This window comes from Malus sylvestris, mitochondrion (assembly GCF_916048215.2).
Source record: "Malus sylvestris mitochondrion, complete genome".
NCBI lineage: Eukaryota > Viridiplantae > Streptophyta > Magnoliopsida > Rosales > Rosaceae > Malus > Malus sylvestris.
This window is the reverse complement of record NC_065226.1, coordinates 255,001-280,000: the sequence shown is the minus strand read 5'-3', so window position 1 is coordinate 280,000 and position 25,000 is coordinate 255,001. Positions and strand designations below refer to the sequence as shown.

Genomic DNA, 25,000 nt, shown 5'->3' with positions numbered 1-25,000 from the left:
TAACTTCTCTCCTACATCTGATCGCAACCAGGTACGTCTGGTCATTTTTTTAATAGTAAGGGGCGGAGGGGTACCATTTCTTTTCTCTGTCCCGCTATACAGGGCTTGATGTACAGTTTCCTCTTTTTCTTGCATTTTTGTTGATTTGCCTATTGTCACTTTCTGGTGCTGTGACTTCTGTAAGCCCTCCTTCACTTCAGATGAAGCGGCTAAAGCGCGAGTCTCTACTGCTCCGAAAACTCAGGATTCAGAGAGGTAGACAGGAAATGAATGGGGTCTCACAGAGTCCTCTAGTTCCGTTCCGGCCCTCCTACTTAGTTCCTCCGGACGTTAGAAGCGTTGACGATCTTTTTTCCTTATGGACATGACTACTATTTTGCTTGATTAGTCCTCGCATGGCTCTTCTTCACACTGATTTCAATCCGATTCGTCGACTTATTGGCCGGATATCAATACCGTCTACTGATCATGGAAGCTAGTGTGGCCAATGCGTCAGCAAACTGATTCTTCGTCCTCGACAGATAATTGAAGGTAATCCGTCTGAACTTTAGGCTGATATCTTCCAGATACTGATGGTAGGGAATGAGCTTCTGATCTTTGGTTTTCCAATCACCAGTTGTCTGAAAGATGATAAGTGACGAATCTCCATATACATCAATCTCCTTGATTCTCAACTCGAGGGCGCGAAGCGCCTGTGATACACGCAGAATATTCAGCGATATTGTTTGTGCAAAAGAATCTCAACTTGACGGCTATGGGAATATGGGCTGGGCTCCTCTTTTTTGGCGAGCTTTAAGATAGCATGTAGAAAGGGGCTGCTTCCAACTCCATTTCCGTTCTGATTTACTGCACCGTCAAAGAACATTTGCCAATCATGAGGAGTTTCGTCTTCTTCTTCGCCTACCGCAAATAGAATAGCTTCGCCCGCGAAATTCGTCCCCTTACTAAAAAATCAAGCTCATAGTCAGGCACGGGATGGGATGATCCGCAGGTGGTCTGCTATTGCCTGCCCCTTGCCTTTCTCATTTAGGGCTTCTGGGTGACGTACACAATATCGAACTCTGAGAGTAACATCCGCCACCTTGCTGTACGGCCCGTGAGGGCTGGCTTTTCAAAGAGATACTTCAGCGGGCCCATCCTTGCAGCATGGTCGTATAGTTCAACATGTAGTGGCGTAGGCCTTGCGAGGCCCGTGTAAGAGCACAACAGGTCTTTTCTAGAACCGTATACCTTGTCTCATAATCAGTGAACTTCTTGCTGAGATAGTATATGGCTCTTTCCTTCCTACCCGTTTCATCGCGCTGATCAAGGACACAACTCATGGATGCTTCCATTACTTACAGATACATCAGGAGAGGTCGACCAGGCGTTGGCGGTACCTGGATGGGAGGATTGAGTAGATATTTCTTAACTTTGTCAAACGCCTTTTGGCAATCCTCGTTCCTTGTGTCTATCTTTTCTGAAAGGCGGGGTATTCTTTCTGAGCAGTTTAAAGATCGGCTCACAGATGGGTGTGGGCTGGGCAATGAACCTGCTGATGTATTGTAGCCTGCCCAAAAAAGCCCAGATTTCTTTCTCTGTCTTTGGTACCGGCATGTCGATAATTGCTTTGCCTTTTGCAGGTCGACTTCGATTTATCTTCTGCTGACAATGAACCCGAGTAGCTTACCTGACAAAGCACCAAAACCCCTCCCGGCTTTCTTTTTCGGATGAAGACGAAGACTGTATTTCCGCAATCTGTCAAACACTTTCTTCAAATTCACGGTCTTCTTAAGCCCAAGACTTGGCGATCGTGTCATCGACATAGATAGACCTCCATTTCCTTGTGAATCATATCATGAAACAGCGCAGTCATGGCTCGCTGGTACGTCGCCCCGGCATTCTTTAGACCAAACGGCATCACCTTGTAACAGAACGTGCCCCCCTATCCGATATGGTGATAAACGCTCTGTCTTCCTCGGCCATCTTGATCTGGTTATATCAAGAGAAAGCATCCATAAAGGACAGCATCCCATGTCCAGCGGTGTTGTCCACCAGAACATCGATGTGCGGAAGAGAAAAAGAATCTTTTCGGCTTGCCTTGTTTAGGGTCTTTTGACTCACGGAACCTGCTTTATGAGGGAAAAACCGTTCTCGAAAAGCGTGACCATCCCGTTGAATCTCGTTACCCTCCCGTGTGGTTATGGGGGCGCGCCCGCTTTCCACTATTATGGAGCCGGGCCGCAAGCAAGTGAATGCGATCCCGCCCTCCATCAGCCGGTGTGTGTGAGCTTCGCTCCTTATAGCTCTACACCGCCGCCGGCCACTTTAGCTCCTCTACCATATGATTCATTCTTTGGAAGTTAGGCACGTGACTCGATAGCGCAGGCACAAGACCTTTGAATGCAAACAAAGAATGGCGAGACCGCATATAGTTTGGAACCCAAGCTTACCTTATTATTATTCAAAGGGGAAGGTTTGATAAAGGAGCTTTTAAGCCCTTTTGCTGAATTGTTGGTCCGCAGCCCCGCCCTATAGAATGAATAAGTAGAATGAATAAGGAGAGGCCTGTTGATGACCGAGCCACTCTTATACTACTCCTTACCTCAACCCCCCCCTTGTCACTTAAAGGGCGAAGTCGCTGAAGCGAGTCTAAAGGCCAAAGAGTGATCTTTGAACGCTACTACGCATCCTTACTAATAGTATAGTGTAAGGTAGGTTTGGGTATAGCAGGACTTGAACCTGCGACCATTAGGTTAAAAGCCCAATGCTCTACCAACTGAGCTATACACCCCCAAAATATATAGTAAAAAATAAGGATTGGTGCGGAAAAAAAAGGGGGCAGCCGCGGTCGAACTCTAATTCTGGAAAAAAGTCGGGGCCCCTTTTCCAAGTCTACCAGATAGAAGATGATAGAGGGCCATATCGTTGCGTTGGACAAGACGGCGCCGTCTCACTTCGAGTTCCTTCCTTCGTAGTAAAATCAGATGATACGCTTCGGCGATGTTACCTACCAAATTTAAGGCCTGCTAGGTGATCGAAATTGCTCAGGTCAGTGAGGACTCACTCACTCACCCACCTACTCCTTATCTATCTAATAGTTTCTTCTATGCTACTGAATTCAAAAGGCGACCTGCCGCGCCGGGCTATAAGATACAGCTGTAGTACTACTTTACTGGTAATAAAAAGCTTACGTAAAAACGGGAAGACTCTTGTATGTACGGTAACCCTCTCTTCCGCTACTGGTGGACTGTTGCACAGAAAGGTCGACAGAAGCAACGTTTCTTAGCGCGCTTTTCAAGCGCTTAGCTTCTGCTAGCGGCGGGCGGCAAGGCCATAAAGTCAGTTCAGTTGGAAGCCTAAGCCAAGAAAAGTTACGGGCCCCTTAGAGATAGGGGTAGGGGAGCGGCTTTCTTGTGGTAGTAATTGCGAACATCTCTCCTTTTCTCTTAGCGTGCACAGTTTGCTTGCATGCCGCTTTAGGCACATCTCTCTTTCTTAGTTTCACGCTGGCCTAATGATGAAAGTAAGTCTTTTAGTAAGCGTATATAAACAGCTGTTTAGTGTATAAGCAATTCTTTAGTGGCCGCACCGAAAGGTACATACGGTGGAGGTTAGTTGAAGATGATGTTACGCGGCATTCAGAACCAGCCTTGAAGTGAATTAATTAGAAAGAACGAAGAAGTAAGGAAATGAGACGACTCTTTCTTGAACTATATCATAAACAGATCTTCCCCTCCACACCAATCACGAGTTTTTCTCCATTCCTCTCGTATATCGTCGTAACGCCCTTAATGCTAGGTTTTGAAAAAGACTTTTCATGTCATTCCCATTTAGGTTCGATTCGGATCCCTCCGTTGTTTCCTTTTCCTCCCGCACCTTTTTCTCGAAATGAGAAAGAAGATGGTACACTCGAATTGTATTATTTAAGTGCTTATTGCTTGCCAAAGATCCTACTTCTACAATTGGTAGGTCACCGGGTTATTCAAATAAGTTGTGTTTTCTGTGGTTTTCCCATGTTACAACTTCCGTACCAATTCAGTCGATCCGGAATGGATCGGTTAAACATTCTATTAGGGAGCCCGGTCTTGACTCTTCTGTGTGGTATTCATTCTCGTTCGGCTCTTGGAATCACATCCAGCAGTGGTTGGAACAGCTCGCAAAATCCAACCACTTTACCTACTTCATTGCCCCCAACCGTTTCTCGTACCTCTATTGAAACAGAATGGTTTCATGTTCTTTCATCGATTGGTTATTCCTCTCCGTTCGTATCTCTTTTTCCAATTTTGGTCTCGATTAGTTTACAAGATTGAATGGCCAATTCTCCTCCGGACCCTCGATTCGATTGTTTTCCAAGAATGCTGGGCCGGGTATGTAAGCCATGTATCTGGGAGGAACTAAAAAGAAGAGCTTTCGGCTTTTTGCACCGTCTTGCAGCTATTTAAATAATAATTTTTTATAATAATTTTATAAAAAAAAATTATTATTATGAAAAAATAAGAATTATTTTTTTTTATTTATAAGAAAGATTATATATATGTCCAATCTCTAGTGGTTGGTTCCACAGCATGCTCCTCGCTGCCCTATGGAGTAATAAGGGGGGGCAAGACTCTCTTTCTCAAAGGCTCTGTTCATGCTAACAGAAGAGCGGATCCAATACCAAAAAAACGACTTCCTTCTCAGGAAGTGCAGAAAGTACTTGAGGAATTTTGGGATATCATGCCCCTTTTCTATCATTGGAAGACCTTTATCGCCCTTGGCGTCACTCTATTGTTCATAAATGGCTCGTCTCGCCGTGGCCTTCTCTGCGGGTTCGGTCAATGTGAGGAGGAACCCCCAAAAAAGGCAACGAGACCGTAGGAAGAGAGCAGTTGCTGGGGGAGGTAATAGATACGTGTTCTTTGGCGCCTTTGCTTTCCAGCTTATTAATGATGTTAAAGCTATTAGCGTGGAATGTGAGAGTGAGTCCCTTGTTAATGACTTAAAAAGAATTCATGCCTTTGATGTTTTGGTTCTTTCTGAACCTAGAATTAGTGTATCCAAAGCTTTGGACGTTGTCAAGACTTTGGGCTTTTCTGGTAGCTTCATAGTTGATGCAGTGGGTTTTTCTGGGGGTTTTTGGATTCCCTGGAACCCAGATGTGGTTGATTTATGCATTGTTGATCACACCAATCAATCGATTTCTGCTTTGGTCTCAAGCACCTCCCATAGGAAGTCGATCGTTACTGCCATCTGTGCAAGTCCTGCTTATTATGCTGTGAGGGAAGATCTTTGGCATCACCTTGATGATTTTCATGCTCATTGTGAGTATCCTTGGATGTTGGCAGGTTATGAAATAAATTAGGTAGTGTCTGATAGTGATAAAACGGGAGGCAGAGCTGTTCTTGGTGGAGACTCCGTAAGGGGTGAAAATGCCAGGAGAGCGTCTCTAAAAGGGTATCCCTCTGGAATTTCAATTGGAGAAAGGGGGCTTTGGGGCATTCTCTCCACCAACAGGAACCCTATCATCAACCAATAGGCGCAAGAAAAGCCGAGGAGCGAAGCAGCAACTGGAAAGCGGATTCCTATTATTATGGAATAACTTTTGATTCCTATCCTGGATTTGGAATCATCGTAAGGAGACGGATGGGGGCTATGTTGGGACGAGATTGAACGTATCAATATACATTTCCTTTCCGTCAACTAAAGTATGTTCCTTTCCCCCGTAAAAATGAAATGGCAATAACGGCAAGACCCCTTAAAGGCAATAACTCGTTTCGTCGATCAATAAATTCAACAAACACTGGGGTGCAGCGCAGGGCTTCCACTCAAAGAGGAAGCCCCAGCGGAACGGTCAACTAAGAGTGAACAATTAGAATTGACTAAAGAAGATAGAGGTAGCTTGCTTACTTAGTGCTTGCGCTAAGGATCGAAGAGCTTAGTGTGAAACGCTAAGGAAGAAAGAAATTTTGTATCACTTCTTTTCTATACTGATTGAAATTTCGTTGCTGTGTCAGAAGAGAAGAAGGATAGCTATACTGATTCGGTATACTCTAAAGACACCCTCGGTACCACTATTGAAGATCCCACTTAAATTCAATCTCAGTGAATTTCCATTTACTGATCCTATCTTTCGCAGAATCGACCCCCCGCTTTTTCTGTACATGAATATGTGGAGCTCAGCATGTCTGGAAGCACGGGAGAACGTTCTTTTGCTGATATTATTACCTGTATTCGATACGGGGTCATTCATAACAAACCTATACCTTCCCTATTTACTTTACTCGACGAATTAAGGGGTTTGGTTATTCGTCAGCACGGGTTTAGCTTCCTCTTCCTCTTGGATTGCGTCAACCGCTCAAGTGAAGCCAAAAGGGGAGGATTTCCGAAAGGCTCCGATCCAGTGAAAATCCGTTTAAGCTAAAAGCACCGGTTTTCTCCCGGCCAGTCAACAGCCAGTCCACAAGAGAACCCCGAAACGGGAGAAAACCCCCCTTCTACCTTTCTTTCTTTTAGAACCTTTCTCGCCTGCCGTTAAATGAAAGTTTATTTGAGTTCCCAATGGCTGGTGAAAGTTAAATAGGAGACCTCAAGCTGCCATACTTAACTAGAACCGAAGGAAGATCTCTCACACCGGCAATGGAAACTAGATGTCAACGAGCGGCACATAATTGAAATTGGACAACCTCACCCCCCAGTGAATGTAGTCGGATGGACAGATCGACTGTCGCATGATCGAGTGTGAGCGCATGATCGACTGTTAAGGTAGGACCTTCAACAAAGAGAGTTGATCAACAAATTCAGACTATTTTCTGTCAATTCGGCTGTCCTCTCATTTCTATTATAAAATCAAATGTCTTGAATCATTCGATATAAGGGCTTCACTTCGAAGAGGCATAGGAGCAATATCCCGAAACTGAAGATGGGACTGAAAGCTGCCATACGAGATTAGAGAATAGAAAGTAAGGAACTGTCTGAAAGTTTGTACCTTCAAAGCCAACTTCGTCTCTGAACTCAAGCCTTCCCTTTGACCCGTGTATCCTATCTGTAACCGAACCCGCGGGAAAGCCTACTGAAGAAGGAAAAGCAACCATATCTCCTTGGCAAACAAGACGGAACCGAAGCTATGTGCATAGTCTTACCCCTGCCCAATCTACTCAAAGGATTAGAGATCATGAACGAGAAAATATCAATGAAAGCCCGGAACTTACCCACGGGCTGACCTACGATCACCTATTCTTTTTTGAGTTTTTTCATGCAATGGGACTTTCGAGCAGAGACCATTGACTGGAGCAGATGAGAAAGCAGAAGAATCCAAGCCGATTTACACCAGGGGGTAAGGGGCAGGAAGGAGGCTGGAACCCTCTTCCATTTCTCGCTCATCCGCTCGCAGCTAAAAAGCTATCCTTTGCTTTGATCCATTACCGGTTCCGCAGGCTCAAGCTTACTTCATTTTCCATCTCTCTATTTTTCTTTCTATTCTCTCGCCCAGCTAACCAGCAAGCTCTAACCCGCCCATCTATCTTTTGATTAACCATCCTCTCCTCTACTTATTCTCCCTTAATCTTCTTCCGAACTCTCTTTCTCTTTCCAGAGATGGAGGATCTGAGAAACCAATGAGGGAACGGGAGGAAGAACAACACGGGTTTCACTGACTCACGCCCCCGATGAATGAAGGGAGTCATATTCCTTTCTATCTGGTACTTATATGCATAGCTTTCTCAGTAACTGCCCGGCAATCCGTATTTAGGGATTGGATGGAAGTGGCATCTCCCTTTCGACCGCGGTGGGGGGTTGTGATTGGCTGGAACTTGAACAGAGCTTGGGCCATGAGGACCATATGGAGGGCGTGGGCCAAGAAAACCCTGTGGGCCACGAGGAGCATGAGGCCCATAAGGCACATTAGGCACATGCAGCTGAACATGTTGGTTATGAGGCCTCTGTGCCCCATGAAGCACATTACCCTGAATTGGTGACTCACTGCTTGGTGGAGGAGCATCATCACATTGTTCACCTTCATCCTCATCAGCATTGGCATTCACTTTTTTCCCCTTGTTTTTCTTCTTATTACCCCCGTTGCCACCACCACCGCCAGCTTTAGCCGGTGCACCGCCACCTTCATTGGGTTTGACCATATTACCACCGTCCACCTTCTTACTAGTGCTACCACCTTCGTTATTGTTCTTCTTAGCAGAGTCCTGAACTTGAACAACTTCAACTTTAACCGTCTCTTTCTCATTATCACCACCAGCAGCACCGCCACCGTGGTTGCTTTCCTCGGAGCTTTCAGCCTCGCTTTGCTGCTTCTCTTTGCCTTTGTTTTTCTTTTTGTCTTTTGAATTGTTATTGTTATTAGCTTTCTGATCAGGCCACAGCTCTGCATGCTTCCCTGTCTTGGTTAATTTCTTGATCAAAATCTCTGGCTCCACATTCCCATGTACTGTCACTTTTTGCAGCCTTCACAGTGGATAGAGACCTTCAAAACCTATGTCTGTAAAACAGAGAAGAAGATGTTATAAACATGTGAAAGTTGTAATCTTTTGTGATTGGTGTTCATAAAAACCATGTTTTAAAGTTTTAATTACCTTGTATTTGAGAAGAGGTTCAGAACTCTCTTCAATTTCTTTTGGTTCTGGTTTGGCTTCAGGCTTAGCCTCAGTTGTTGCCATTGACAGAAGTAGAGAGCGAGCCTTGTTTTTTGAGAGAAAAAGGAAAAGGAGAGAGTTGGCAAATGATTGTCAACCACTGCTCTTCCTCATCCCTAATTGGAAATTCCTTCACGAAGTGCTTGGTGTCCAATATTGCTTAAGTAGCCAACTCCACCAACTCTGATTCTGGGTATCCTAGCAGCACATGCTCATACAGATAAAGCGCATCATTGCTAACATCAACTCCAGGAACTAGAGCTGCTGATGAAAGGGACTGAGGAACTATCTCTTTCTCAGGTTCAGAGACCTTAACCCCATCTGCAAGATCATGAACCGTGTACTCCAAAATCCGAGTGGTTGGGTTCACTGCGCGGCAGACAATGTGATTCCCAACAATCACATTGTTCAGTGATTTCAACACATAATCCAACAGACCTGTATCTCCAATATGTAACCGAGCTGCATCTCGCACATCTTGCCGGGTCATCCCACCATGACTGAAGTCTCTCTCTTTCTTTTCTTGCAATGCGTTCACAATCACTTCCGCTGCAAACTCTAGTCTTCTTTTAGGCCATCTGCTATCCATGTGAGTAATAACAGTAGTGAACTTCCTATAACTCACAGACTTTTCCTTCATCGGGTGCTTGATCTGGAGGGCTGCTCTGGTTGCAGGTTTTGCAGTGGATGATGAAAATGCAGCAGTAGCCATCAATGATTTCTTCTGTGCAGGAATACTAGACTTGACAGTCAGCATAAACCTAAGAAGATCCTTGATTGTGATCAACTGTGTTTCACTCAAATTTCTGTAATGACGAACTATTTGCTTCAGTTCTTCACACTGGTCCGTATCACTAAAATCCTGGATGATCCTTTCAAGTTGTAATGAGCTAAGAATCTCAAGTGCTCTTTCATAATTGTGTTAAAGCTTCCTTGGCAGAACCTCCCCATCTACCAAACCAAGGGTGTCCGTAAGCAACGCCATGGAGAAGACGAAGGTCCATAGACCGCTTCTTTGATAGATTCTCAACAGTGATTTTCCTGCAAAAGAGAAGAATGCATCAAAACCAGTTCATTGGTTTTTCATAATACAATTGTGAAATCAAGAAATCTATATTTTTCCTAGTACCTGGTTCGAAGATTTGTGCAAATTCTGTCCCAAAGATCCATAATCTGTCTCCCATAGAGATACTTAGAACCCCCTTAAAGTCCATTGATGCAGACCAAGTGAGCAAACCCATTACAGTGAATCAACCCGTGTAACAGATGGGTCGGAAGATCAAAGATACTGTCATTCAGAGGCTTATGCCACTCATCATCCATTGGTATTATCATATGGTACTTTCGCTTCGACAAAAAATGATTACTCCAACCTAAACAAAAATAACATATCATATCCCAATCAGAGGAGAAGCTGAGTAGCTGAAGATGCCAGAATGGAGAAGCTGGAATGACTGCTTAAGCAAGAAATTTCTTGCTTAAGCAAGCCAACTAATTGAGCTCAATTGGAGTTGCATTAGTCGTAATTATCCATAGGGTCTGGCATTGGTTTTATATGAACAGGAAATTGAGCTCATTCAACATGGATAGAATGAAAGAATTAGGAATCATTTCTAGGGTTGAAAATTTTCTGACATTACACAATAACAAAGAAGAAATTAAAGGCGGATTCCGGAACCTCATACAAAAAATTACAGAAACCCAATTGAGAAGTTCGAGTTCTGACCTGTGCATCGGCAGTGATCACAGAAGGGTCGATCAGAGGACTTGACATCTTCTTCAATGGTGTAAAGAGGGACGACGAGGCTTGTGTTGTCGTGGACAAGAAGAGTGCACCAAATGGGCATGCCCCGGACACTGTAGTCTTCAAGCTCAGCACATTCTTGAAGAAACACCCGAATGTTATCACGAAATGGACCATGAGGACGACTGATCGAGCTACCCGAATCGCAGAACGAATTAAACCCTAAAATCTTTTGCCTTCGCTTCCTCTTTTTGCAAGCTTCAAGGATTGGGATTGACATGCTTTTCTCTCTCTCTCTCCTCCAAGACTTGGATTTCTTGAAGTTTGTTGCAGAGGCGGTTGTCTGTTATAGGCTCTGCCTTTGAGTACAATTTCCCGCTCGAATTGGTGTACGACAATGACCCTGATGGGAGAGATAATTACTAGCTTACCATATAGTGAGGAAGATTTTGTGTATGGGCATTTTAGACATTTGTCAATTGGTTCTTTTTCCTTGGGCAGTTGGACTTATCGTCATTTGGTTGACAATGACATTCTGTTTCTCTCAGTCTCATATGCCAACTTGAGTATAAACTGTCGTTAAAGGCTAGCTAGATTACACAATCCAGTTCTAGGTCGGACTAACCATGTTAGCCGTCCGCCCACCACCACCACCGCCGGCTTCTTATTAAAAAAGTAGAGTAGAAAAAATCATAAGAGAAGCAAGGTCCACAGAAGGTTGGGAAGTAGTACGCCCGGTTCACCAGGTTCTACCACTGCGAGGCCCAATCATACTCAAAAGAAGAGTTTGATCCTGGCTCAGAAGGAACGCTAGCTATATGCTTAACACATGCAAGTCAAACGTTGTTTTCGGGGAGCTGGGCAGAAGGAAAGTGGTTTAGATAGCTGTTTTGGCAGAGCAGAGGACTGAAAATCCTTGTCAGTGGTTCGAATCCACTTCTAAACGGGCGAAGAAAACATACTTTAGGAAAGTGGTTCAGGTAGCTCAGCTGGTGACCGGTAGTATACTTTGATCGTGGGCTATAGCTATCCCTTAAACTACCACGTTAGCCACCTCCGGACCGTTTTTAAGGTATTAAGGAAGAATCGCCTCTATGTAAAGAAAGAGAAATGCTCCTTTGGACAGACGGAGATCCTATTCCTAGGGTATTGGATGGGCATCAGAGCCCTCGAGGAGTGGCAAGCACCTACCAAGGTGAGTGAGCGAAGATCTTTTTTAGGGCTCGTGAACTATTACCGAAGATTCATCGTAAGTTAGGGCTGCTCAACTCAAAAATCTCCTAAAGAAGGACGTACGGACCGATCATGGCACTGCACTGATCGGAAGAGTGTCAAAGAGCTTTTGAGGACCTAAAGCGGGCATTGATTGATGACCCCGTATTGCAGTTGCCCGATCACACTAAGCCATTTGAAGTACACACGGATGCGTCAGACTATGCCACAGGCGGTGTGCTAGTATAATAAGGTAACCCAGTAGCATATGAGAGCCGAAAGCTCAATGAGACCGAAAGGCGTGGTCCAAGAGAAGGAGATGACAGCAATAGTGCACTACTTGAGAACGTGGAGGCGGGTCACGATTTGTGGTCAAGACGGATAATGTGGCGACGGGTGACTTCCTGACCCAGAAAAAACTCACGCCAAAACAGGGACGATGGCAAGCAAGACAAACTTGCCAAGTTTGATTGATATGGTGCTAGAGTATAAGCTTGGACGGACCAACCAGGTCGCGCGCGGATGCCTAAAGTAGGAAGACAGAGCTGGCGGCATTTAAGTGTGGGGCAGTGGCAGCCACCAGCAGGGTCACGAGTACCCTACCGCATCGTATTCGAGATGGGCAAGGACCCGCGAGAAGCCCTTTGCACCAAGCTGAGGAATGCAAAACTCGGCTTGGATCAAGGATGGGCTCTTGGTCACAAAAGGGAATCTACTCTTTTTTCTTCCAAAACCTTTCTTTTTTCGGTATGCCGCTCCGCGAGCAAGGGGTGCCGCGCACGAGCGGAGCGAAAACAAAGCAGGAGAAATCCTTTGATTGCGTATTGAATATAGATCCATGTCTTTCTTGTTCCACTAGCTAGGACCAAATTCTCACATGTCCGTTTCATTATTACAACCTTATTTTTTGATGTCAAAGACCAGAAGCTACGCGCAAATTCTCATTGGATCTCGGTTGTTCTTAACAGCGATGGCTATTCATTTAAGTCTTCGGGTAGCACCACTAGATCTTCAACAAGGTGGAAATTCTCGTATTCCGTATGTACATGTTCCTGCGGCTCGGATGAGTATTCTTGTTTATATCGCTACGGCTATAAACACTTTCTTTTTCCTATTAACAAAACATCCCCTTTTTCTTCGCTCTTCCGGAACCGGTACAGAAATTGGTGCTTTTTTTACGTTGTTTACCTTAGTTACTGGGGGGTTTCGGGGAAGACCTATGTGGGGCACCTTTTGGGTGTGGGATGCTCGTTTAACCTCTGTATTCATCTCGTTCCTTATTTACCTGGGTGCACTGCGTTTTCAAAAGCTTCCTGTCGAACCGGCTTCTATTTCAATCCGTGCTGGACCGATCGATATACCAATAATCAAGTCTTCAGTCAACTGGTGGAATACATCGCATCAACCTGGGAGCATTAGCCGATCTGGTACATCAATACATGTTCCTATGCCCATTCCAATCTTGTCTAACTTTGCTAACTCCCCCTTCTCAACCCGTATCTTGTTTGTTCTGGAAACACGTCTTCCTATTCCATCTTTTCCCGAATCTCCTTTAACGGAAGAAATAGAAGCTCGAGAAGGAATACCTAAACCTAGTTCACTCGCCGAGTCTTTGTGCATCCATGGCTGAATGGTTAAAGCGCCCAACCTAATAAAGGGGCGCAAATTCGTAGGTTCGATTCCTGCTGGATGCACTTGGAACGTTCAGTTCAACCGCTGCTCACGGAATTAAAACATACAGCTCACTCTTATAGCTTATGGGGCACTTCACTCGCTCAACACTCGTTCAAAACATCCACTCGTTCTTCAGGAAAGAAAAGGGATAGATGACTAAAAATCCCGCTTAGAGATCGCAACAATAGTCAGAGTAGGAGTTCCCATCCATCATCTCCTTCGTTTTACCTTAAAATTACGGTTGATCCGTCGGATTGAAACCCCCATTAGATTCGGCAACTAAGGACGAGATTACCATAGGCTTTTATGTCCCGAATGTTCCCCTTTAATAAGGTCGCCTTGACCGGGCTCTTCACCGTATAACCTTTTCCCGAAAAACTGGAGCACAGCTATACTTTCATCGCTTTCACTAAAACCAGAGTCATAGGGGCACTTTTTGTTTTGCCTTCCTTAAGTCCAGGAAGGACTCCCTATGTTTTTTCGTGGAGCGCAGAATTTGCCTTAATCGGCGAGAGTATATACAATCTATGTCACTGGCAAGAGCATGATTGAGGGCTTTATACTGTAGTCTGTAACTCTTCAATTGGTTATTGGCTCTATCCCCAGCCCCTTCATATTCCGCATCCTGCTGCTTCTTTGCTTGCTTTTCTCGATCAAGCATTCCTGTGCTTAGCAAAGAGGTAGTAGCATTTGGGGTGACAATAATGAAATTTTCCGGGTAAGCCCGGTGGTTCAAGTTGAGCCTAGCCAACAACCAACATCAGCTTCTAGGGATAGTAGGAGCTCCAGTAGCTCCAACCATTCTAGTGAACCGGTCGAGACCAGCAGCTATGAATACCCTGTGCCGGTTGTGCGAAGGCAGCAGATCGGGATCGAAAAATAGCCTACTTTCCTACCCTTGTTGGGATGAGACCTTTGCTATGCCTCCAAGTAAGCATAGGATGAATGCCCCTGGGCTTAGGAGCTCGTAGCACTCTTCTTTTCTCTTTTAACGACTAAGCCAGAAAGAGAAAAAAAAAAGGAAGATCCGATTTTCGATGAAATGCGGGAAAGGACTAAGAAAAGCCAGGCGAGAAAGACAGGGCGAAAGGGAGATTGATTTAGAAAGGATCCCACGGAGCCTTTAATAAGGAAGGGCTGAGTCTGATTCTTTTGAGACGAATGAATGCCGAAGCAGCTATTTCAGTTGTTGATGGCAGGGTGCATGCAATTTCGGAAGAACCCCAGCTGCTAAGATCCCAAGTCCCAAACAAGATGTTGGAGCAAGGGCAGCTACTAGAAGCTAGCTCTCATACCTGGCTCAAGCCGGACCCTTACTTTAATGAATAATTAGCCATTGCCGGGTAGAGGCAAGAAGTTGTGAAAGAAGCTCTTGTTCACGCCTCCACTACTATAGAAGGAGTTGTGCTCTCTTTAACAAAAACGAGTGCTCACTAATTGCTAATGCTATGCCTAAAAGTAAGATAATTTTCCCGAAGAGAGGGAAGTCACTCTTGCTAAAAGCTCTTGTGACTATGCTTTCCTTGGTATGGCTCGTGGTCCAAGAATTGCTCTTCTTTCATCAGCCGAGAGTTCAATAGATTCGGATTCAACTTAGGGAATCACCCTTGTTAGCATCGATTGACTTTCTTTATGAGCAGTTAGCAGGTTTAGCGTAGCCCTTTAGGCTACTTTCATCGAGATTAGGTTGTCTTCAGTGTAGCCATAGAAAGGATAAGATCTAAAAGAATCTGATTCGAGGACCCTAGCAGCTAATTCATCCGCATCTGGCTTGACCGCTGGAATTTCCTTGGCTGCTATTGTATATTAATTTAAGTAGCTCCCCTTAAAGAAGATTTCGAAGAGAAGAGGAGTTGAAAGAATATCCCAGCTAGAATAGGAAGAGGATAGAGGAGATACTAGGGAATCGGCTGTTGAATAAACTCTCCTTCAAGCTCTTGTGTCGATTCGGAACTCTGGGGCAGCTGGAAAAGAAGCGATTCTTTAATCAGCAAAGTGCCAAGTCAGTAGCTTTTCCATCTGAGATGGGCGTGATAGTGATAGGGCTTGACCGGTCCTCTTTCTTTAAATAAAAGACTAAGGTATGAAGTAACTCGACTGATAAGGAGAGGGGAGAGACCTTTTCCATTTTCTTCCCCGACGAAAGGACTAGTAGATAGATCTATTGGCTGCTACCTCCCTTCTTTCTTTTCTTGTCTTTGGTGGTCTCGTAGTTAATGATCCCGGAGTTCTCTTTCTATGCCTCTACCTAGAAAGAGAGAATACATTCTTGCGAAGAGGTCAACAAGAGAATAGAACCACAAAGAGAATCGGACGCTCAATCACAAATTAACATCTTCCTTTCCTTTCTTAGGAATAGATTTCAAAACAGGAAAGATCAGGAATAGCCCTTTAGGTTGCAACTCCTTCTAAGACAACTAGTCTTGGCGAGAGGGATTAACCTGATTTACCTATCATTGCCCCCTCTATACCTCTTAACCTCTCGCTTCGCTCGAGCGACATAGTCTCTTTTTTACGAAAATTCCTCTGTCTGTTCTGCTATCCCCCTTTTAGATATTTGCCCTTTCACTTTTTGTCTGTTAGCCAACTGCGCTTTCTATCCTTACCTTATTAGCCGTAAGGGGAGCCATTTTCTATGGAAGAAAGCCAATATCCTGCGTACCTTTATCTTCTCTTTTTTTTGTTCACCGCTATTAGCTCTCGCAGCATTCGCTACAACGACCGTGAGGGTTACGGTTAAGGCTATGGCTGCGATCCATGTTCATAGCACTGGCTGAATTTTCACTGAACTTTCCTTCTTTTTCTTTTGAAGGTAAAGGCAGAATGCCGCTGCTAACCAGTTTAAGTAAACATGATCAGATCAATTCCTTGTGCTTTCTCTTACCTTACGTTACTTCATTTTTATCCTTTCTAAATAAAAACTCTCCTATTTTTGATTATGTGAGAGGGGGGTTTTTTTCTTCCCCTAAAGCCCCCAGAGTTGCGGATTCGATCCAGCTGGAGGTTCCCGCTACCTTGTTGCGAACGATTCAGAGGTGGTATTCGATCCGCCTCCTGAGGCAGGGATTGCTCCGTCATACCATCCTAACGTTTAGGCTCATCTCTCTAGCTATAGCATAGAGAAGACTGTTAGGAGAGTCCAGGGCAGTCCGGCGACCATTGCCCCAATGGGACGTAGCACGGTAAACCTGTTCAGGCGGTAAGTTCGTGCATGCCCAGATACTCACATGACCCAAGGCGTTAGGAAATTGAATGGCGAGTTTTAATTTAAAGGAACTAAGTGTTCCATTTCTCCCCTGCATCAATGAGGAGACACTACACCCTGTGCTACTACGAACCCGACCCATTGGCTGCTATTCGACCTTTTAGAGCTAACAGCAGGTCCTATAAGGAAGGGGATGGAAGCAACGTTATTCACAGTCGCGCACTTCTGGCGAACCCGGCCGCTCATATCTCAGGGGATAAGGGTGCAAAAACCCGAATTTAACAGGGGTGCCTCCCGTTCGGGAACAGGAAAAGAGAGAAGCACTTGCCGCGCATACTTATCCCAATTAGAATTAGAAAGAAAGGTTAACTATCCGCAAATGCCCTTCGACGAAAAGGCAAGACGCAATGATCGTACATTCATTCGCCTTTTGCTCATTTTTCATTTCGACAATGAGAGCTACGATCGCACCACGCTCCAGTCAACCGATTTTCGGAGGGCCAAAGTGTAGATAGATCCTTCGCTTACTCAGCTAAGCCGAACACGAGAAAATGAGTTAAGTCGCGGAAAGTTGCAAAGCCACTTGTAGCCCTACTGGGGCACCAGGAGGAAGTAAACCTACCGGAGGGACTCACACTGTTGCAGAATCAGCATCAGCACTAGCCAAAGAAAAGCTAAAAGAGGACGTCCTATGGCCAAGGGAGAAGGAGAAGCGCAAGAAAGAGGACGTAATAGATAGACGGACGCCCCCCCTTTGGCCTGGATTGTGACCCCGGAGACATTTTTTCAAAGTAGACTTCCTGCTGACACACTTGCATCCATGGATGCGCCACTCTGCCGGATAGAGGATGAACCACGGTCTTGCAAAGTACGGGGGATTGAGACCGCGGGCAGAAAAGGTGGGGAGAGATTCAGTCCGACCAAAAAAGGGCACCCTAGCGACTCCCGCATGTGCAGGTTGCCATCCTGACGGGAGCCTGCGGCTGACGTCGATGCACGGTAAGCCGACTTTTCTTCATCAAGATGTCTACCAATAATTCCATTCTCATTTATATAGGCCCCTCTGGTCCTACATTTGCTAAATTAGCCGGAGCTCATGGAAAAAGAAAAGAAAATAAAACATAGCAATTGCAGCAAAGCCTAACCAACCATTGGTTATGCGAGAAAATAGAGGGACCAGAAGTCATTCTGTAAATACGCTTTATTCTGGGGAAATCGACTCTAGATGATCGACGAATTAAGCGATCACATGACCGTTTGCTAAGTCTTAGGAGAGTGAGGCCCTTTTGAAGCATCCGTCTTTGCATAGTTTTAATTTTATTAGAGGAGGAAGTCGCTTCTCATACAAAAGAAAAAGAATTAGCTTTTCTTGAAGGTAGTCCTTTGGTCTATGGGCTTTGAAAAAGTATTTTGCCCTAGAGTGGGTAAGGTTACTAAAGAACCGAACAATGTCTTGCTCCGCCAGATAGGAAGGGCAGCAGAAAGCATAGGCCACATAGACTCTGATCATCGTAAACAGCGTAGTTAGATAATAGGATGTGCTCCTTTCTGCTCTCTTATAGAAGCATTGATGCTATTGAGAGAATGCTTCGAAAATTCCTTTAGCTTAGGGATCGCAGGTCAATACATACAGTTAGCTGGGAGACCATCCATCTGTCAACCAAAAAAAGAGGGTTGATTGGGCATCTAGAGCCTTAGGCGATGGAATGAAGCCTGCCTTCTCAAGCAAGTTTGGCTGCTGGCCTACAACCCCAGTTCCATATGGATCGACTGGATCAAAGCTAGATATATCAAATCCAAATCGATATGGGACTATTTCCTTCCAACTGGCTGTTCTCCTGTGTGGAAGAATATATGCAAGCTGATCCCCAAAGCAAAGCTATTCATTTTACATGTCATTGGTGATGGATCGATCACTAAATTCTAGTATGATACCTGGCTTTCAAGTGTCAGATTAGTTGACACATATGGGGGGCGTGCGATTGTTGATCTCAGCTTGGGTGATGCGCTCCTACTGTCTCGGATTTTTGGTCTTCCACTATTCTTGGAATCTTTCTTTTCCCTCAAACGACGAAAGAATCTGGACCCTTACGTCTAATGGCCTCTTCACCATCCAGTCAGCCTACAAGGCCTTAACTCCTCCTGCTACCTCCTTATTCTGGCCGAAAAAACATCTGGTTCCCGGCCGATGCATGCGTGCACAGGCTATCTAAGGGCGATTAAAGACGAAGGACTTCCTTGCTAAACTGGGCCTTGGTTACGACTGCGACTGTGTTCTCTGTTACAGAGAATCGGAATCGGTTCCCCAAAAATTTTAAATCTCTCTTCAGGGGCATTCTCAACCTACAGACTATCTTCAACATATCTCTGAAGTTTGGTCAGTTGAGGAGATTGAGGGCACAGCTACTAGACTGGTATTTGCTGCTGCGATTTGGTACATTTGGTCTGAGCGCAACGCTCGCATTTTCTGTACGAAAAGGGTGCCCAAAGAAATGCTGCTCTCTCTTATTCACGAACAAGCAGTACCACAGAGCGGTAAAAGGAAGGGAAAGTGTTCCGCTACTCTTGTTCAAATGGTTTCCATGGTTCGACTTTCATCGAGATTGGCGCAGTCCTTAGGCCGACAAGGGCAGAAATAGCACTCGTTGAAGGTGAAGGACCCTAATGCGGAACATAAATAAGAAGACAAAGTCTTCCATTGAATGGCTGGTTTACAAACCTGGGCTCAGACGGAACTCAGGAGAGGATTTAGCCTCTTGGTGGACTACAAGTTGAAGAGTTCATAATGTTGGGAAAAAAACGGATCTGCCATTCCTACTCCCCAGTTATGTCATCCCTTACCTATGATTCCATCCTAGTTTTCGCCGCCCATGGTTCCGAGAGACCCAATTTATACAGAATGAGCACCTCACCCCTTTCTTTCCTTGTAGTTGGAGTTGGGCAAGATTTCACTTGTAAATGGATTGGCTTTAGATGCGAGATACGGCTCATAACCACTGCTTGTGAACAGCTTGACTCCTGTTTACAGGCTTTCCCGGCTACAGTACAGATTGTGCCAAAGACAGCTCGCTCTGCTCGCTCCTGCTCAAAAATCACACAATAAGCCAAGGCGGCCAGTTCTAATCTAATCTAGCTATTTCAAAACAAATTCTCATCTCAGGAAGACAGATCGAACTATTACAGATAGAACAGATAGATTGGTGTAGGCTCTAAGCCAAGCCTATCTCGTGTGCTATAAAATACACAACGTACTTTCCCAAGCCTTTCTCAAGCTATTATGTCTAGTCCCAGGTACAAAGAGGTGTATATATAGCGTTCTCCTTCCTGCCTCGACCCTTTCGGCCAAGAGGAAATCCGGAGCGACAAAAGCGATTCCGGTCTCCCCACCATTTTACAGGTATAAGGCACGCCATTCGGTCCTTTCTAAAGTAGTAGTAGTAGTGGTGGCTATCTCCCTATGAAGTCTGGGATCTATTCCAACTTTACTTAATGTAAATAGTTGATCAGATTCGTGAATCCTGTTGAGTCCACGGGAAGATCTTCTTGTTCGGATTGCTAGCTTAGCTGCCCTTTTGGATACAACCATTTTCATTTTACAGCTTACATCCAGGCCAAGTCCTTTTCTGCCTGTGGGAAACCAAGCAATTGATTCTCCCTGTGTCAATGTTATGGGTCCAAGTCTCACTCTTTCATTGCTCTCTCCAGAAGCTTCACTTGCGACCTTCTGCTTTCTATCCTAAATAGAGAAAGAGGGAAATAGGTCAAATCAAAAGACGAGGCTGAGCGTTAGCGATGGGCTGGGTAACGAAGGGTGAGTGTAACGATGGTGCGAAGCAGAGAAGGAAAGTCAAGGGCTTTGTGGGCTAAGGGATCTCGATATGCCCTTTTAGATAAGAGTCAGTAGGCCTAGAAGGCTCCTATGCCAAAAGAGAATGCTCTACATGACTAAAGTCAAGGCGAACGGCATTAGTACAGCTGTTAAGAATACTCTCCGATGTTGACTTTGTAAACTAATAGGCCTTGGTAACCGGTAGGTTACTTTTGACATATAATTTCTAATGGAACTGCCGTCTATTGTATAGGGCTACTATATTCATTTGTACTCGTCTACTAATGCCGGTCGGATTAGCTACATCGGATTGACTACTACCCTAGGATTATAGGACCAGTTGGAACGGCTTCTTCTCTTTCTACCTACACATCTCAGAGCTCATACACCTGCGCATCTCACTAGCGTATCTCCTCTCTGTCCCGTAAGCATTTAGGGTCTGACTCTCTCTTCTCGGTCAGTATATTCCCCTAATCTCTCTGTCATTGGAATAGCCAACTATAATAGGTAATTAACTCCTTGGGATCGAAAGAGAACTTTTGCTTTGGTCTCGAGGAATTGTTGAGCGAGGCTGACTTTAGAGGTGTAAGCACCGCGAGTCTCAATCCAGTCAAATTCCTGTTCTATTACTGGCTCATAACTGAGCGAAAGGCATAATAGATTCTTGCTCTTCTTAGCCTTGCAAATGAGGCGGTTGATAGACCCTTCCTGTCCTAGTGGTATGGTTAACATAAACTTCTTCCTCTGAGGCTAGCTCTAGGACAAGCGGAGGTGGTTCTTTCTCCTCTGGGGTTAAGTCCAAGACTAATGAATGTGTATATTTCTGCTTTATTCACTTCCTGAACAGTTTCTGTGCCCATTCTGGATTGAATACCTTTATATCTTGGTAAGATTAGGGTCAACGGTTTGTGCCTGTCTATTCCATCCATCCCTTCGTGGAGTTAGGGTGTGTGATGTGTCCTTTCCGATGGAATGCCCTCGGCCGCATTTCGGAATCAAAGAGTCATGGTGCTTTAGTTGTGGGTTAGCAGGGATAAGTTGGACTGCGTCAGATGGTAAGATGAGCACCGCGATCGAAGGGCTCACTCTATGGAAGTCCTCTCCCACTTGAAAGCTAAATAAGGAGAAGAAGTGCCACAAATCAATGTATTCCATTATTAGCAGAGGTTCCCTCCATCTAATCCCCCATTTTCCATTCAAATGGACTTACCAGAGAGCAGTCCATTTGAAGCCATTAATCAAAGGCTTCTCCTTGCGGCAGAAAGAAAAACGGGATGGCAACCGCCGGTTCAACAAATTATGACCTTAATCGCGCTAAAGGAGGGAGTTCTTACACGCATGGCGGAACTCGACCCACATCCTTTCTGGATGGAGGAGCAAAGCCGAAACCGCCTTCTTAGAGAAGGTATTTTAACTAAACAAAAATGGGAGTACAGCCCAGAAACTCTAAGTAGAAAGCTGGCCGAGTTAAATAAAACAGGACAAAGAAGCTCCTTTTTTCAGGAGCTTCGCCGAGTCCGCCAGACCGAATCAATGAAGTCCTCAAGAGGATTGGGGAACGAAGTGGATTGGTCCGCTCTCTAAGGGAGGAGACAGGAGCTCCAGCCTAGAGACGGTCCTTAGGCCGGACAGAGGTCTGAGGAAAGCCCCGGAAAGGTGGGCTTCACCTTATTCTCTTCTGTAGCCTTCTAAGGCGAGGCCACCCTATATTCAGGTATGGGGTGGAGAAGGAGAGCGGGTATGAGGGCTCCTTCTACCCCTTCTCTGACGAAAAACCTAGAAAGACAACTTATAAATGCAGCCTTTCTCTTGTTTGTTTTTTGAATCTGCTATAATATAAGCAGTTGGGCCAGGCCATTGATAGATGTTCTTTAGGTGGGGAGGATAAGTTTCAAGTGCAGATACTTCATTTCAAATGGGTGAGAAATTTTTGATTGAGACAACATCATCCATTGTGATGCTAACCATCCCCAAGTGGGATTGGGTTTTTTTACCAAGTGCCCCAAGAAGTGAGTCGATAATGGTTACCTGATAGGGGACCTAGGCTTGTTGATTGGTAAACTTCACTGAGTTCCTCGGCTAACCCTTTCATTCCCGAATGGAAATAGGGTACAATTGCTACAGACGATCCTTTAAGGATGTAAATGAGGGCACGTAACGATGCTGGAGTTGACGGTGTACCGGTCTCCACGCGTATAAGGATCATCTTCCCTTTCAACAAGAAGGAGAAAGTTAACAGGGGGCCTAATCCTATTATCTGAAGCTCTTGAGAGATGAAGGGTCTGGGGTATGATCACAAGGCAGCGCCATGAGAACATAGTTGCTTCTGTTAAGCTCAAGAGAAGGGTTTCATTTCCCCTCCTCAAGGTTCTATTACTAGTCTTTATGTTATTAATTTTTACTTTTTGTTTTCCGTTTGTTTTATGAATTTTCATAGATTTCTTATTGCAGCGAAGGAGTCTCCGCAGAAGAGAGCAGCCCCATTTTTGTTTAGTTTTAGTACGAGATCGAAGGGAAGGACGTAGGCACCTCTTCCTTAACTTAATAGAATAGGAACTACCTAGCCCGGGATTAAGCACTAGCTCAATCACTGCTACAGCTTCTTACCTTTGGGACAGGATTCCACGACTCTCTTATTTGAATGAGAGCCCTTATCTCGTTGCGGTATACTTTTGCTCCGACTTCCACTCTTTGTCCCACGTACTGTGCTCGGACTGCTGGAGCAGAAACTAGAAAGAAATGCCGGGTCTAGGAAAAGCGAATTCTCGGTTAGCTGCTTTTTTTAGCACAGGAGGGTGGTCGTAGATCAGGAAGCAAGTCTGACACTCATATTGGAAGAGACTGGCATCTTATCTTTCTTACGATTACGCCCTTAGAAAAAAAAAGTGGCACCTATAAAAAAAAAGATTGGCTTGGTCTTACATCTACCGGTAGAGTAGAAGATCGAAAGGGTCCATCCGTTTAAGAAAGGAAAGAAGGGATGGCATTCAGTCAAGCCTTCGTCCTCTGATGACTAGCTCTCATCTTCCATGTCTTTCTATACGCAATTGAAAGTTTCCAGTTCGTGTTAACAATTGGCGCATTAAAGAATTCTCGTATGGGACCTTTTTCGCTCAAGGCGACAACAGAGTACCATCAAAGGCAATCACTCCTGCTCCCAAACCCTTGGGATGGAAGTTAGAAGTTTCCTTGAAAGAGTAAAGTACATCAGTCGCTTCATATCTCTTTTAGATCCATGTGCGAGCCTCTATTCAAACTGCTTAAGAAAGATTCTTCTAATAAGTGGACCCAGAGTCTAGCTTTCTATAAGATCAAGACTCGATCTTATGAATACCCCAGTGCTAGTACTGCCAAGCCAAGGCCCTCCCTTCGGTATGCGAAATCAGTATGTAAACTCTATGGCCCAGTTTGAAACTTCTGGTTTTAGGGACTGAACCGCTAACGAGTATCTCAAATATCTCAAAGCTGTTGCAAGCAATCAATCAAAGCGAGCTTTCATTTTAGCGTGTATTTGAAAGAGTTGAAAAGCCTTTATATAGAAAGTGTTGAAAAAGGCAGGAACGTGAGTCTGGTAACTCTTTACTACTACATCTTTTTTTACACACAATCGGACAGCCGAGCTCCCAACTTGGACTCTCTTTCAAAGCAATCGCATTCTCTGTGAAAAGAATGGGGGTTGGTAAGGACAACTTACGTGGAGTAGATTATCATTGCTCCATCGAATAAAGACAATCCTCACGGTAAGACTTTGATAAGAGCACTGACGGTCACTTAGATAATAATGGTTTTGAGACAAGGCCTCCGGGACTGGAGGGTGTGGGTTGGGGCTCGCTGGTCCTGATGTATGAGGTAGCTAAGGTCAATGCTACTAGGGCTCTGTGCTCTTTATGGCCTTTGGGAGCTCGATATTAGAGTTCAAATCCCGGATTCGTCTCTCAGTCTCAAGAGGATGCCCCTGATGCCGCAAAGGTAGTTGACTAAGTCGACCTTTTATGATTAATGAGGATGTATTGGATGGATGCCTTAAGATTGAAAGGGACGAAGATGGACTCCGGTGAAAGGGCTAGGGTAGATCTTGAGAATGATCCCTGCATTTCCGTATTGGTAAACCATCCCCATTAGTGCTTCTCCCTTACTGTCACAAGTGAGCCATTCTTCCACATTCTCGGTGACAAGAGCATAACGCCTATGGTCGACTGAGTTTCAACTTCCTTCTTTCCGCTTGGCCCATGGATCAGGGGAAGTCTTCTTTGAGTGTTGAGGGTTAGAGGATCATTCCAGCACAGAGAGAGTATGCCCAAACCCGTTCCCAAGGGCAGCAGTCCAAGGAAAGGAAAGGAGCGAGTCCCAAATCTTAGTGCCGTTGAAGTCCGCGATCGTAAATATCTTGCTATTAATTGTAATTCCTGGGTCTTTGCTCATTCGTAAGGTCAAGGTTGCTAAAGTCTGAAATAAGGGCAGTTATTATGGTCAAGTAAGGTAATCGCATATCCATCCCTTGACATTGAGAAGGATTTCCAGATAAAGAGGAAGTGGTGCAGCTTGAGAGGTTGGAGTTCTCTCTTTTGCTTCTGCTAGTGAAAGGTAGGGCTTTGAGGCTCATTCTAGTGTGAATGAAAGGCAGGAGGCTCTAACTTTGATTCTGTTTACTTACTCGACCAGCGAGAGAGGTTGTTTACTTCCTTCTTTCAAAGCTGGACCAGGGAGCCTATTGATTGATTGATAGAGCAAGG

The 25,000-nt window shown here is 44.9% G+C and overlaps 2 protein-coding genes and 2 non-coding genes across 4 annotated transcripts; 3 read left to right on the top strand and 1 right to left on the bottom strand.

The window, feature by feature from the left end:
* Positions 1–2,700: 2,700 nt before the first annotated feature.
* On the bottom strand, positions 2,701–2,773 carry trnK-UUU. Its single transcript has one exon. It is a non-coding gene; the product is annotated as a tRNA-Lys (tRNA).
* An 898-nt stretch (positions 2,774–3,671) lies between these two features.
* On the top strand, positions 3,672–4,292 carry ccmB. Its single transcript has one exon. The coding sequence runs from the start codon at positions 3,672–3,674 to the stop codon at positions 4,290–4,292; it is 621 nt and encodes a 206-aa protein (YP_010438141.1).
* Positions 4,293–11,222: 6,930 nt separating this feature from the next.
* trnF-GAA lies at positions 11,223–11,293 on the top strand. The gene has a single exon. It is a non-coding gene; the product is annotated as a tRNA-Phe (tRNA).
* Positions 11,294–12,436: 1,143 nt separating this feature from the next.
* ccmC (cytochrome c biogenesis C) lies at positions 12,437–13,189 on the top strand. Its single transcript has one exon. It carries the CDS (start codon positions 12,437–12,439, stop codon positions 13,187–13,189), a length of 753 nt encoding a protein of 250 aa, YP_010438140.1.
* Positions 13,190–25,000: the final 11,811 nt, after the last annotated feature.